At 38.4% G+C, this 15457-nt stretch overlaps 1 protein-coding gene across 3 annotated transcripts in view; it reads right to left on the bottom strand.

Moving 5' to 3' along the window:
* Positions 1–15457, bottom strand: part of GAB1 (GRB2 associated binding protein 1) — a 101080-nt gene that overhangs the window by 3350 nt on the left and 82273 nt on the right. For 2 of the 3 annotated variants that reach the window (XM_080401949.1, XM_080401951.1), the window contains exons 7-9: positions 4645–4734; positions 2325–2418; positions 1861–1984 (exon numbers count right to left, since the gene is read on the bottom strand). In XM_080401949.1, the coding sequence (XP_080258075.1) occupies positions 1861–1984; positions 2325–2418; positions 4645–4734 (308 nt within the window). The remainder of the gene's footprint in view (positions 1–1860; positions 1985–2324; positions 2419–4644; positions 4735–15457) is intronic. The other variant, XM_080401950.1, reaches the window with a different exon arrangement.

Raw genomic sequence — 15457 nt, 5'->3', positions numbered from 1 at the left:
TTGTCAAACTCATTTAATATTAAGTGGAAACAAGGACAAACACAAACAACCAAGACAAAGTTAATTTCTGTTGTCCAAATTCTCCAAACAAATTTCTGCATATTTAACATACAAAAATCAGGTTCTGTATCAATGTTTCCAGCACAAATTAAAAAAGCTATTGCTCTTTAAACAAAAAGAAATATTTGTTATTTCAAACCAAACAGAGAGGCAGAACATACGCATTAGGAAACAGAAACTTTAAAGATACGTAAATGAAAATTAAAGGAAATCTGTAACACAACCTTAAAGAATGAACAGTGCAAGCAAACAGAAGATTTTAATGACAGGCCATATGAGCTGTAATATTAATTAAGACTGTCTTGGCACAGAAGTTAAACCCTTGAAATGGCATTGTAAGAATCAACAGAAATCCCCAATTTGAACTGCGATTCTGCTGCAGGGAGAAGCCTGGGCAGAGGCGATTCTAAACCTTTGTGTAAAATGGGATGTTTCTTGCATCTGTAAAATGGGACATGACCAATTACTTACCAATGCCTCTTGCAAGAGAGGGTCTAAGTTTTTACATCACCAGCTCCCCCCTGCTGAAGCCCACTTCCCCTGGGAAGCACGCCTGCACTGCGGGCAGGTCAGACATCGGACAAGGCACAGGCCAAGGTGCTCTGCAGGCTCGTGAGCTTGCACCCAGCCAGAGCTGCCGCAGCAGAGAAGTAGCAGGAGGGCCTTGCTCGGGGAAAGTGAGGCAGTATCCAGAGGCAGCAATAGTGAGCTGGAGGGGAGGGAGACTGGAGGAGATCAGGGAGGGCATCCAGAGCAACAGGAGATGAGGAAGCAAGCAGCACTGCGAGAGGAGAGTCCAGGGTGTAGTGAAATGGGCTAGCACATGCCGCATAAGAAGGCAGACAAACAAACAGAACAATAAAGGTGCTATAAAGGCCCTCTCCAAAGAAGGTCTTTCATAATGCTTTAAAGATGAAAAATGCTGCTGTATTACCTACTGAGAACCCAAGCTGTGAAAATGGGGTGAATAAATTAAACTATACTGAACAAAAAGCTGAGCTCAAGATACAGGTTTTCCTCTAGTGCCTTACGGCTACTCTGGACCATGTTTTAGTCTCGGCCTAGGTCTACTGCTGCTCTCTTACTTTAAAATATTATTATGGCTTCTTCTTCTTCCCTCTCGCCTTCCAGCCCAACCAAACAAAAACCACAGCACACATCATTAACTTTTCCTAACTAGCTCTTCACTTACTGAACTGCAAGCTGAATATCTGAAACTTTATCATTTGAGAAAATTCTCTGCTAAATGAGAAAAAAATACAGATATTCAGTACATAAAGATTCCTTCTAACCTCTTTTTTTGAAAGAAGCCTAGTAAAAATACACATAGCTCAGTCTATATAGAATGTGAACAACAAGTATCAATCCTTCTGGCCTCACATCCTCCCTGTTCCTTCCACATTTCTTGGAAGACGTCCTTTTAATAAAGGCTTTTAAGCACGGCTCAGAGGTCCTAAGACAGTTTGTTTCCCTTGATGGCACAATACTGAACTGGTGCATAGCCCAAGCAATTACATAAAGGAGACAGTTCCTAGGTAAGAGGGTGGGGAAAAAAAAAGGTCATGTATTGAACTGTTTTGTACAATATGTATACTAACCATTCTCTTTATATATGGTTATGCTCTTAACTTCTTCAGTGAAATCTTACCAAAATTACAATTTTTCTATGGAGATTTTTTTATTACTATATTGATATAGAAGTATAAAGGGAGTGATGTTGAGTGGAAGGATCTGTGTTTGCATGATTTAAAAGTAAGGACTGCACAGGAAGACAGTAGTTAAGACGTAGATTTTACATACTGGGTCTTCAGTGGACTGATTTGGATTCATGGATACATAATTCTCTTCACTGTCGTGCGAATCACTGCTGGAAGTTGTGCTATGAACTGAATCCGGTCTGGGAGACATGGGAAACCTGGAGGAGCTAATTACCAGGAATTATTTTACAAACAATACATCTCTAATATCTTAAACCTCCTGGTAAACAACAAAAATAAGCATATTAGAGCTGAAATTTTCATTCATGTTTACTAGAGTGTCACATTTTTTGATTATACACAGTCCTTTATATTTAATATTACAAAATAAAGAGTCATATGGACACATTTTGTTTCAATTCAATTCCATGAGCATACACACACACACACTTCCAAAGGAACCTTAATTTGTATTACACAGGGTAAAAATATAATACAGACGTACACACATTTATTAACACTCAACAGAAACAATTAATCCAAATGAGGAAAAGCTAAGAAACTTACTCTCGTGCAAAGCTTCTGGTGATAGGAGATCTAACTGGGGCTTGTAATTCTTCCCATTCAGGCAGAGGTTTTATTTCTAGTGGAGCTGGTTTTGCTATGTGAGAAACAGATAATCTTAAAGCACAGAACATACTTCAACAAACTTAAATGTAATAGCTTTTCAAAGCCTAAGTAAAAAAAATAAATACTATTTTTAAATAGTAAATACTAGTTAGGAAAAGGAGACACTGTTCAGTTCTCAGAAAACCAAGATATATTAACTTATATTTTTAATCTTTCCAGGTACTGAAAAAGCAACATAAATTAGAAAAATGCTGCACAATTTAAGAATTTTGCAAGATATATTTGTATGTAGTAATTCTGTTTTGAAAAGAGACTCTGAAAATGGCAGCATCATGTTCTGTCTTTACTCTGCCACAGTGACTTGTTGAACTGACAAGCCCAGGACAGGGTTGATGGCCTGTTTCAGCAGAGCCACCTCTGGGTACTTTTCTTGCTCACGGACAATTATTATTATTATGTAGACTCTGCCCTCACTGCATACATGTGCCTTTACCGATTTCACAGCTCAAAGTGTGGGCACAATCTGCAGATAAGACTAAGTTTGCAAAAGAGAGAGAGATGAGCCAACACCCAGCTTCAATTCCAAGAGGTGTCTGCCTGGCTTCAGTGCTTACCAATAGACAGGCAGAGTAGCAATGTGCCATTAATGACGGCTAACATTGTTCTAGAAAAGGTGCCATTTTTAAATTCAATTTTCAGAACAGAACCACAAATAAGAGTATTAGTGCCAAACACATTGTCCCTCCCTCCAGCTTGTATGTTTCACCCCTCCCAAATGTTAGAAAAAAACCCCAAAGAATAAAAGGAGTTGGGGGGGGGAATTAAAAAAAAAAAAATAAAATCACACCATCAAACTGCTGTCACAGTTTGAATCTCAACTTCATCCTCCCCAAAACTGTTTTTAGAAAATGAAATGCAATGCCATTATAACAACACCCTTTCCTCTCCTCTCCCCCCCCCTACACACCTCCCCCATCAGTTTGCTGCCCGTTAGCAGATTTACCATGACCAAATGTCAGGCATGTAGCACTAGAGTTCACGAAGAGCAAGAGCTCTCATAAGTGACCACATGAGGAACTGACAGAAATCAGCTGCTTAATCAGTGTGGTTGTCTCACAAGGAAAAAGCAGAACTGTAGTCATCATACTTTCATTATATTCACACTTCAGATTGAGTTTATAGAAAAGTCAGCTATCATATATTGAACTTAAGGACTCCCAATCCAAATTTTCTGGGTAACTATCAGTCTTTAGTATCCCAAACAGTTTTCTCCTTTTCTCTGTTAAGAAGTCATAAATGACACACTCAAGGCATATCAAGCCTACTCCAGTAATTCTGCCGCTTTAACTCACTTGCTCATAAAAAGCTGTCACCACAGACTCAGAAGAGGAACTACAACTCATCTATCTCAAGATATAAAGTATCATATGAGATAGGACTGGCAGAACCGAAGTTGACGTAGGCAAGATGATACTAAAGCATGAGTGACACAACAGTGATCAGCTTGGCTCAAGTCCTCTAGAAAGTCCTCAGACTACCTGGCAAGTATGAACGGTGGGCAAGGTACTGCTCCAGCAGAAATGGTCAGGACTTTGTCAGAAATTTGTCCAAAGCCCACTGAGGATAGCAGGGATATTTCATCCAGTTGCAATGGGCTTTAACAACCAAAAGTAATGATCAGTGACATTTCTGAGAGATTTTTAACGTTAATCGTAATCTCCTCTATTTCTTGCGACTATGTAAGGCACCAACTTGGCACCTTCAGTAAAGCCCATCAGACTAATTGCAATGCTCTTTAAGATGGATAAATAAATCTCTGTACTAGTAAATGGTCAGAAGATAAATATTTTGCTTTATTTCAGTGTTTAGCCAACAGTAGGAGACCCAAGTAAACTGTGATTTCAGGTTATTGACTAACAAAAGTTATTTCAAGCAACTTACAGGTAAGTCATATATACTTGCTTCTAAATAAACAGGCAAAAAGTAAATCCAAAATAAGAACAGCTACAACTTAAGAGATCAGAACCCATGTTAATGTCAAGGAAATGTTTCCGTGCGCTGTTCAAGCCTTCAAGATTTTAATTCCTTATACAGGAAACTTTTTACTTGGCAAGGAAAATGCACCCATGATCTTAGATTATAACAGAAGTAAAAAGACTATACAAGAGTTAAAGTTATTCTAGAGTAACAGTTTTCTTAATTTTTGTTTTACTTATTTTTATAAAGCTCCATATACATACAGTGCTAAAGTACATACCCTTTCTTCTTGTAGTAAAGTCACCTATGGTTTGTGAATCAGTTCGCTCTAAACCATGTGGTTTAGGTCTTAAAATTTTAGGACTTTGACCTAATTGGTAAAAAGAAGACTCTCTTAATAATATTCTATTTGTAACTGGAAAATGGAATTTTGTAAATAAACAGCATGACCCCCTGCGGAAAGGTTAGCGCCACAAGCATAAGCAAGCTGCTGAAGGAGTTTCACAGTCTAGCTAAGTCTCACACTAAGGGCTTAAGCACCAAACCAGAAATAAAGAAAACACTGCATGCGAGTAATTTGTCGGAGGCAAGCATAAAAGGTGTACAAAAAGGCTAAGAAGTGCATCAACAAATACTGTAACTGTTAACTGTTTTCAAGTTGAATTACACAAAAAAAAAAACATATTTGAGGACTATCTAGCATGACAGGAGAATAGTCATGTTTCAGATGCAAGCTGAGGTACCCTCAAAGAAATTAAATCCTCTTTAGTCACAATATTACTTTGGAAATAGTGATACTCTTGGGAGGTCTCCTATCCAGTGCGCATCTCCCACTCAAGAAGCCCCAAGAATCTTTTTGTATTTGTTAATCTTGTTCCCTAGAGGTCTACATCTGTCTGTACCAAAACCACCTCTCCAATCTTGCAGACACAGAGGGACTTTCTTTCCAAGCTCCCAGCCTGCACACTGTCCCCTCACCATGGCACAACCCAAACTCCACCGGAAACGACCCTGTCATAACATTACATTCTCTAAACGTTTTTTTATTATTGCATATTCCCATATACAAGTGCAGTAGACGCACTAATCATTCCCCGATCTATTATGCTATCATATGCTATCATGTTATTAGCATAACATTCCCCTATATTATTCTATCACGCAACGCAACACTTTAAATTAATCTGGTAACAAGGTGAAGAGTACAAACTAAGAGAACATTAGAGTCACTAAGCTCCCTACAGGCAGTAACGTAACCCCTCTCCCAGCAAGGAAGTTCTCAGCCAACTTGACCAAACTCTGTGCTTCATCACACTGTCTATTTTAAATAAGTATGATCAATAACACTTAACAATTCTAACCTTCCGTGAAAGTCTATCTGACAAAGTGTTAATATTAGAAAAGGCGAGTGCCTTCAAGTGGTACACCAAGAAGCCGTATGAAAAGTAAACCTTTACAATAAACCAAATTAAAAAAGTTTAAGCCTGATTACGTTAGAAAGTTGCCCTACAGCACAAAGTGGAAAAGGACTGGTACAGACTCAGCTGTGGGCTGGTACAACCGGCAATGAGTGAGAATGCTTTGTAAAAAATAAACTTGGCAACAAACACCAGAAGTTTGCAAATCTCTGCCCCAAGGGTTTTGCATATGAAATGCTCTATTACTGTTATCGCTGAAGTATTGGGAATAATCAAGTAAGAACAAGAAAGGTAAACAGGAAGGTTTTATACTGTATCTTAACTTCTACATGGTGCTTCTGAGAGGCCATGCAGTTAAGACAAAATTTATTTATTTACTAGTAGTGCTACTTTCACACAGATGGTTCTTTTCCAATTTCAAAATCAGATGCTCCCTTAAATGGCTGAAGTGCCAATGAAAAGGCCAAGCAGTTGGGCAATGCTGACCAAAGACCCAGATTGCGAAGCGCTACACAAAACATTTCTGTAAACTATGCTGTTGACTGGAGCCAAGTCAAAAGCATGACCCAAGATGCTGGCATAGCTCACTCTGAGATGATTTGATATTCTTAAGTACCTTGCCTACAACTCTATAATAAAAGCTTGCCTATATAAAAAGACCAAGACCTTAAAATCAATTGAACAACTGTAAAAGTTCAAATTCAAACACCTTTTATTAAGAACAATTTGATACTGAATATTACTACCTAATGATATTAACTTTGTGTTCCACAGTTTTACGATCTGATTTAAAAGAAATTTGGCTCAATACAACTAAATTTAAAATGCCAATCAATGCACTGACATATGAGCAAGATTCTAAGTACAGTGAGAAATCTGGTAGAGGTAACAGGGTTAATGACGTTATTTAACTGGTGTGTGCTTTATAACCTCTCTGCTCTTATAGCCAAACATAGGCTGAAGTGCCTAAAACCCATCATACAGAAGACAAGTGCAAGGAACTCAGGGCTGTGACTCATTATTTCTACTCTGTTAACGATGCTACGTGGTCTTGTGCAGCTAACCTTCCTAAGCTATGATTATCCCCATTTGTAAAAAGTGGCTATTATGTAACTGTGTGCCTCATACTTCATTTAGCACTTATAAACCATTCTGAGACTTCCAGAAGAGCTATATAAATAAGTACAGGTCCCTATAATATTTCTCTTCTGCATCAGCCAAGAACATACAAAATGTTCCAGCATAAAATAAACTCTGTGAGCTTTCATCTCTTGCTGCTGAAAAACTGTTCAACCTAAATAAATCTGGTGGCAAAACAGCTTGCTGCTACCAACTGGCCAGGATAATGCAATTCCTCTAGTTTAATACGTCACAGAGAATTAAAATGTTTGTGCAGGTTTGTTTTTCCCCACTCCCTACAAAACAAAAACTACAAGGCCTAATCTCTGCTGAGGAGCTTATACTGTGCAACAGAAAAGACCTGACACCAGGCAAAGGAAAGGGGGAGGAGGGAGCGCGATCACAAAGCTGAGGTTATTTGTTTGTGTCCGCAGTGCAAAATTCCTCCACCCTGTTTTTGCCCATTTAAGAAGATAAAGTAATATGAGCTAGGGCACAGAAAGCCCTTAATGATGTCCGTTACTCCCTCAAAAGACATATTTTTAATAAATCCATTAGAAAATTTTAAAATGTCATTCTTCATATAAAAATCAACAGTTCTGTCACTATCTTAAGCCAGATCTGTGAACAGAAATATATATATATATATATGGTTTTAGAACTTTGTATCTCTAAGAATTGTGACTGAAATTTCTGGCGCTGCTCCCAGGTAACTTCACTAATTTTCACGGAGGGCACGTCTTAGCACCTCCGAGAAGCGATGAGCTGAATATAACATGGAGGAGAACGCACCTTACACCTGTACAGCAGACTGGTTTCCAAGATCTTTTCTATTCAGAAATAATCACTAAAGGTGAAGTGTCATAGGGGTGTTCTTCAGATCAGCTTAGTGAAGGTGGAAGGACAGTAGGTCTCTGGAAAGCCTGGCTCCACACAGTGTTCCAGTGCCAGCAATACTGAGGAACACATTTCCTGTGGTTTAGGCTCACAAGCCCAAATTTACCTCAGTTTAGGCACTCACATAAGACAATACTTTTAATTTACACACCTGTTCTGGGAAAGAGAAATCTGGGTAAAAAAAATAATATTTTTTCAGATGTATTTCTCCCCCTTCCCACCCCCCCAAAAAGGAAGTAAGTTGTATTGCAACACCACTGGATGTAAACCTACCAAGGGGAAAAAAAACCCAAATAAGTTACGGCAAGTGAAACCAACCAAACAAGAAGTGAAAATTAGATGTTTTCACTGTTCAGTCAAGTCACCACCTGTGAAATGCAAAGCGCTACAGCCAGGAAAGGGAGAAGCTCAGCTTCTGCACGTTCTATCAGACAAATACTGTACAAGGGCACTCTGAGCTGAAAAAATCACTAATGAAGTCTATTTTTCTAACAAATGGCTGCTTGTAAAAACTGCCAAGCAGAAAAAGCAATTATGGATCTAGCACTAGAGTGCACTCAGACAGCATGAATTCTGCTCCTGGCATTTCAGTGTGTGTCAATGCTGCCTTTGTCTGAGAAGTCATCAGGAGAAGAGTCCATTTCACATGTTTGATTTCGTTTCAAATAACGGTTTAAACTGAAAACCCCTTTGATTTTTCCACTGGCTAATGCATTCTCTCTTTTTGTTTTTCATAAAACACTTGGAATATAATGCTAGGGGGGAAAAAAGGGGTCCCCACTGGAGCAAATTCCTGCATCAGAGTAAGTGGGTCTTAAACATTTTTGGTTTTGAGGACGTAAACCACTCAATGTAGAGCCTCATTTGTTTTCAGGCTATTGCCTTGAAGGAGTAGTACTAGACAAGATTTCTAAGAATGCTTCTTTTCCAACTGGCTGCTTGTTCCATGGCTTGCTGGTAAAGGATTTTACATCAGGAAACTGCAAATATCCTCATGAAAGAGGGCAATGCTCTACTTGAATACCAGCTTAAGTTTTCTAAGGTAAATCTACTAACGTGACATAAAATTTAAGAAATGCATGACCTGTTAATGCTGTTTCCTGGCCAACAGGACTAATCCTCATGGGACAAGAAGATCAGACACAGGAATGCTAGAGCAGTGCTTTTACTTGGAATAGGAGGAGGAGAGCAAAAGGCAAAAACAGCCACGTAAGTGCCCCACATCCATGAAAGTACTTTGAGAGACATAACCAACAGTAGTTTTTGTTTCCTTTAAAAAATATGCACCTTTCCTCATTTTCTCTGTAATTAGAGGAAACTGAAATTTGCACTGAGGTCCAAGAATTCCAGTTCTCAGAAACATGGTAGGCTTTTCCTTTAAAAAACAAGCCTGAAGCTCATGGTCTTACTCCCACAGGGTTTATTATTTGGTTTTCAATTCTGCAGAATAAACTCCCCCTTTCCTTCTCTTCCTCACCCCAATGAACTCTGATTCCCAAGTACACGGTCTTCAGCACAGAGCTCTACAGATATCCTGCATTTGCTTTTTCATCTCTGTTTTTATTAAGACTATTTCCTGCCAAGGTACTTCTAATTAAAAACATGTATTTAGTTATAAAACATTCGTATCTATTTCCATACCGGTATCCAGCAACAAACAGGAATATCAATAATGTGCTTAGTTTGGGTCAGTGATACCACATGGATGGTGATAAATAGTCTCTTTAGGACAGTAAAACCAAACTGAAATCAACTTATTCTTTCAATATTATGAAATATAAAAAGCACCTGAAGAGAGGCTCTCCAGTTTTCTTAGGTGTCTTTATCTTCTCAAAAGCACTTTTCTCAGAGCACTGGTACTTTGAACACTCAAGAAATTAAGAGTGAATTGGAAAAAATATCTGATTATAGAGAAGTCCAACTGCATCTGACAGCTAAGGTTCACTGGTATTCATAAAATATTTGCCAAATGCCATAAAAACTATTCAGAGAATACCAAAGCTATTAATCATTCAAATACTATTTGATTGCTCTATTTGATTGCTCTAATTTGTGAGTAACTCCACATGTCTGTATTTTAAAAGCCCCTGAAGTATGATGAACTAAAAGCATTCAATAGCAAAGTGTTCTAAGACAGTGTTCTGGAGTGTTTATTGATTAGTAGTTTAAAGCAGCACTAAGATTCATGAAAGGCCAAGGGATACTACTTGAGATCGCTCCTCACCTCACCTTTAAAAAAAAAACCACCCCACCCCCAAAAAAAATCCCCAAACACTCACCACCTCCCGCCCCCCCCAAAAAACCAAAAAACTTGCTCACTGGAAAAAAACCCAACCCTAACATTAAGTCTATTTTAAAAAGCCAAGGGAATAGCATGACAATATGTATATCAAAACCTGTGTTTCCTTAAAAAGGCATTAAGCACATGGAGAAGAAAAGAAAAATTGTATGTAAGGAAGAAAAAAAAATAGGGTTTTATTATCCATGTTCTCTTGTTCCTGCTCTACCTAGCATCTCTGGAATTCAACACCACCATCTCTACCGTTAGTGTCAGAGCAAGTCTTGCAGTTTTGTCTTCAGAAAGCTCCTATGTTTAAATTTTTTTAAAACAATAAACCATACCTTCCTTTGCACCTGCAATGCAGCCATCCAAATGGATTCTTTACCTGAAATTACCTGTTGTTTCAAGGTTTTATAAGACAAGTCACAGCTGCAAGTTAAGAACTGATTTATCATATCAAGGAGCTGCATAAAATTCATTTAAAGCTATTAAGTAAAAACTAACCTTGTAGAAGTGATTTAGTACAGCTATGGAGGAAACATAGTTTTCAGCTAAACTGAGTCTTTGGAGCTTGTGGGGGAAAAAAACCAGAAAAAAATAAAATCAATAAATTTGTATTCAGTCTGCCTTAAGAACTCTGAGGAAGCACCACAACACCCCCCAAAATTTTATTTTTTTAAATTCCAAAATGGAATGAACAGGAGGTATAGCTTCCAAGAGTAAATGGAAGGATTAAACACATGGATTTCTTAAAAGCAAAATAAACAGTACTTCTGTTCAGAAAAGTTGTTGTGAAACCAGATCTTCAGTTCAGTTCTTGCTGCTGATTAAAATCACCGTTCAAAATTTTTCAATGCCTACTTGTCCTAAAGCCTGAGAAAATGAGTGATCCTTTATTTAAGAATACCCAAGACAACCATGATAGCGTAGAACACTGCAGTGCTGCCAGCTTCTAATTACTATTATTTTTAAAGAATTGTCAGCTCCTGTTGTCACAAATGCCTTAACTGTTTTCCTGAAGTTTTATTTCAGGATGGTGCGGTGCTCCTGCTGTATCAGGACATGCAGTATGTTCACACTGACCAACTCAGACACTCAAACATGTAAATATTTAATAAGGGAACTGTTTACTAGGAACTTCACGATTAATTAGAGTTCTTAAATTCCCTAACTACCGCCTACTTTGCTTGGGATTTTTACAGCATCATACTACACTACAACAATAGGTGATTATGTCAGTCATCTAGCAGCATCACAGGGAGTCCTACAGGGGCCAGAACGTGGCAAATGCTTTACTGCCACATGAAAGCCCTGTACACAAGTACCTCTTCAAAGTGGTCCTGTGCTCTTAAAGAAAGAAAATTGGAATTTTCTATGAAGTTAATCTGTTTGGGAGATGCTCATGAGTAGTCGTGGCAAAGATACAGCCACATTTTTGTAAGCGGTCCACGCATTTGTGGTATAGCCACATAAATTATGTCTTGTAACACCTTAAATGAGACAAATCTACAAGAAAAACAACTAGATAAAATTTTTAACGTTTTTAAAACAATCACAACTCCTGACTCCGTGAGAATATCTTTCCTCTACCTTGGTTTCCTTTTGTTTATTGTCTTTTGTTTTTCAAGGTGCAATGAGGTATTTTGCTGGCATGAAAAGAAATGTGTGCATCACTCACTGTCTCTAATCCTAATTTACCACTTGCTGGGCTGAAAATTACCAGGGCCAAGCAGCAGCCTCTTTTAAAAGCATTTGTATGGACTCAAGTTGCAGGAAGTATGTAATACTAAATGTTGATATATTTTTGTTGAAAGATAAATCTTTCGTAAAAAATACAAAGATGAAGATGCACTACGCTACCTATTGGTTATTTTTACTACCAGCAAAATAATCTGTCTAAACCAACCCAAAACTAGGGCTGAAAATTTGTTTAAATAATCTTGAATGCAATTAAACTCTGACAATATTTGGGCAAATACAATCAGGACAAATGGAGCAAAGTCCAGTACCATGTTGTAAGCTGTGAATCCCAAGATCTTTACACTCTCTGTCAGCAATCTGCTTAGTGATCTCCAATGCATTGTTCTATCACAGCTCCCCATGACCCTGAACTTGGATCTGTGCTAAACTGAACTCTCTTGTAAATTGTTTTTAAGTGCTATGAATCAAAAACATTCTAAAAATGGCAGTGTTACACTATAGCCAAGTGAATGAGATTTAACTTTTTCATTCCATCATGGTCATGAATTCTTAATTCAGCCACAGGCCTACGGTTTATATATTTCTTTCCAGAACCTTTTTAAGGTTCCAGAACCCATTTTGGGACAGAGACATGCTGCCCCTCAGAAAAGAGAAGTTACCAAGTTACAGTAAGTAGGACATCAAACTCCAAATTCTGCCATCACCAATTCCATCACTGAATGACCTGTTTGATTCAGATATTGAAACAATAAGTTTTGTCAGTCAAGATGGGAAGCACTTATTTCTTAAGACCTTTGAACATCACAGATGAGATATATACACACATACTAAAAGTAACGTAGCTATAAGGAGTCCTTCTGGACAGCTCCTAAACAAGTATTTCTACATTATTATTATTTTCTAGTTTTTAGTCTTAAAGTCTTGCTTTAAGATCACGAACTCCACCCTCCTACTCATGGAAAGAAATCACGGGGCAGGAGGCTCAAAGACAAGCACCCCCATCTCAAATGCTGCATCACTCAAATGCTTCCTCCTGATCCATAAAAAACAATTCACATCCTATCCCCTTTTATTTTTGACCATGCACTTTCCTTGATCTCTGGCTTATGTCACATTTGTACTGAAGACTGAGGTCACTTAGACACACAGACCTCTGTCAGGCCTTAAAAACTTCCTGTGGGCTGACAGCACAGCCACCTGGGACCTGTCTTGCTAGACAGTGGTCCCTGTGGAGTGCCGAAACGTCCACTACAGTCCTGCAGGCTGTCAGCAGGATGGAGAACACAGGATCTACTGCCTCACATCACAACCCTATTCAGATACTTTGCAGAGCCCCAGGGAAAGTACAAGGTGGAGCAGAAGAAAACCTGGCTGTTTTTTCTGTCTTAGCTATCCGAGTCCTCACCTCACTGCATTTGAGCATCTTTAAATCTACCACTCCTTCTTGGATAAACACATTTTGAAGAAGGAACATGTGACTGTAAAAACAAATGTCACATAACCACTCTGTGGCAGAACCAGTCAGTCTTTCACCAATTCAGAGAGTAAGACCCAACTGCACGGATGGATGCAATTATTTATTCTGCTTGAAGCCTTTTGCTAGCAATAATGCTTCCAATGTAGCGTCATGACTACATGCAACTGTGGCAAGCTAAAGCAGCGAAAAAGCAGAAATACAATATACACAATGGTTCTTTAAAATAAAAGAAATAGCACCCCAGGGAAAAAAAAACCCAAACAACCACAAACAAATTAAAAGAGAGATTATTTTTGTCATTCAATTACAAGTGAATGCAGAAAAGCACCTGCCAAACAGTCTCCATTTTGTCCCAAGCAGTATATCACTTACCTTTTGGTATGCTTCTCTAAAGAAATAGTAAAGTGCTTTGACTCAAGGTATTGGGGCAAGAAGCCAACACCGTGTTTTGAAATTACTTTCAAGACTTCCAGAAAATACTGGAAGCTCCCCACATTTACAGAAGCAGCTGTGAGCTAGAAAAATAAAACTACATGAAAATGTAGCGTAATCGCAATGCTATGTATTTTTTTTTTTTTTTTTTAAATATTCTTTTTTAACCCATGGTCTAAACCAAAGTTCTTCTAGAAACTGGTGGAAAAAGACAGAGGGTATCCCATAGGTCACCATGGCTCCTGGCCCAGGCTGCTCCCACAGGTGGGCTGCGCAAGTACCCTCCCTCAGAATTTAGTTTACCCATGTTATTGATTTTTCATGACTCAGTCCTCTGTCACAGTCACTACTTCTATGTAACTGTACCTGCTCTTACAAATCTGAAGAATTTTAACAACTTGATAAATTATCCAGAATGTCATGTGCTTATATCAGATCTGTGGAGACATACACATAACAGTCACTACTGTCGATAGACAGACTGCCAGATCCTTGCTGCCTGATGCATTACTCTTCAAAGACAGCAGAATCAGAAGTAACAGAGTATCTGTTTCATCTCAGGTTTACAAAACAGAACAGCAGAGGGGAGAGCAGCAGTCTGTATGCAACAGCATGGCCACTGCCATCGCTGAGCCCTCCATTTTCTACCCTTGTCAAAGTATACTGTCTGCAAGCAGTAAACCCTTAAACCAGAAGAAAATAGAGATGCTAAGCATATGCATGACAACAAAAAGCAGTGTGTTCTTTATGTGCTAGTTTTACTGCATTATTTTTCTGTCAAACGCATTTTTATCACTGACTTTTATTTTTATCATAAACTTCCCCGGCCCACAGAAACATTACTGAGCTAGAGCTAACACTCACATGAAAGGTGATGGTGATACTTCTAGTAACAGGGACAGCTACCAAAAAGGGATTGTTACTTGGACGCAGTGCAAACACTATTTTTTCAGCAATCTGTATCTAAGGGGGGGGGGGGGGGGGGGGATGGGGGGGGGGATGGGGAAAAAAAAAAAGATACAGCAGCTTCTTCAGACAGAACATGAGATGGGCCCTCATATACCTAGAGGCCTTACCACCAACATGCTTGATCTCAGCAGTAATACCATCTTTTAGAGAAGCAGCAGTAGTCTTTCAACAGAAACTCTTGAACCAATTGCATATTTTAAAAAAATATTAAAATTACAGAAGCAATACCTAGGAGGTAGCTATTTTGTGTACCATTTACTCCCTTTTTATGTCTTGCTAAGTTTTACTGAGGATAACAGCCAACTTAATGCTTTCCATGCACTTATTTGTAGCAGAAGATCATTATAGTACATTTATATAAGCAGAAACAACCTGATAATAGAAGTTGCTACAGGAACTTGAAAGCTGTGCTTTGTATTCTACTGTGTTGCTTTTCCACGCTCATTTTAGTTAGGTAATGATCCACAAAACCAGGAGTTTTATTGTATTTTAATACAAAAGGAACTGCAGTTTTATTTCCCCAAAGGTATCTCTGGAAGAAGTTATTTGCATGGAGAACTCAACTACTAAAATGGGAATATATTACCATCCTGATGTGTCGTATCTGCTTTTCACAACAATGGGAAACTCACAGTAACACACCTGATAAAATTTGAGTGAGCCTCTGTGCATGTGTATGTTGCCAAGATAAAAACCCTTAGTGATACATCAGAATCACTACCATTCTTTGTAGCTCAAGATCTTCACAATTTTTTTTCTTCGGCCTCTAAGCTTTTACTATACAATACTTACTTTTGGG

Source organism: Falco punctatus, assembly GCF_963210335.1.
Source record: "Falco punctatus genome assembly, chromosome: 1".
Classification (NCBI taxonomy): domain Eukaryota; kingdom Metazoa; phylum Chordata; class Aves; order Falconiformes; family Falconidae; genus Falco; species Falco punctatus.
The sequence above is the reverse complement of the archived record's forward strand: the minus strand, read 5'-3'. Positions and strand labels throughout refer to the sequence as shown.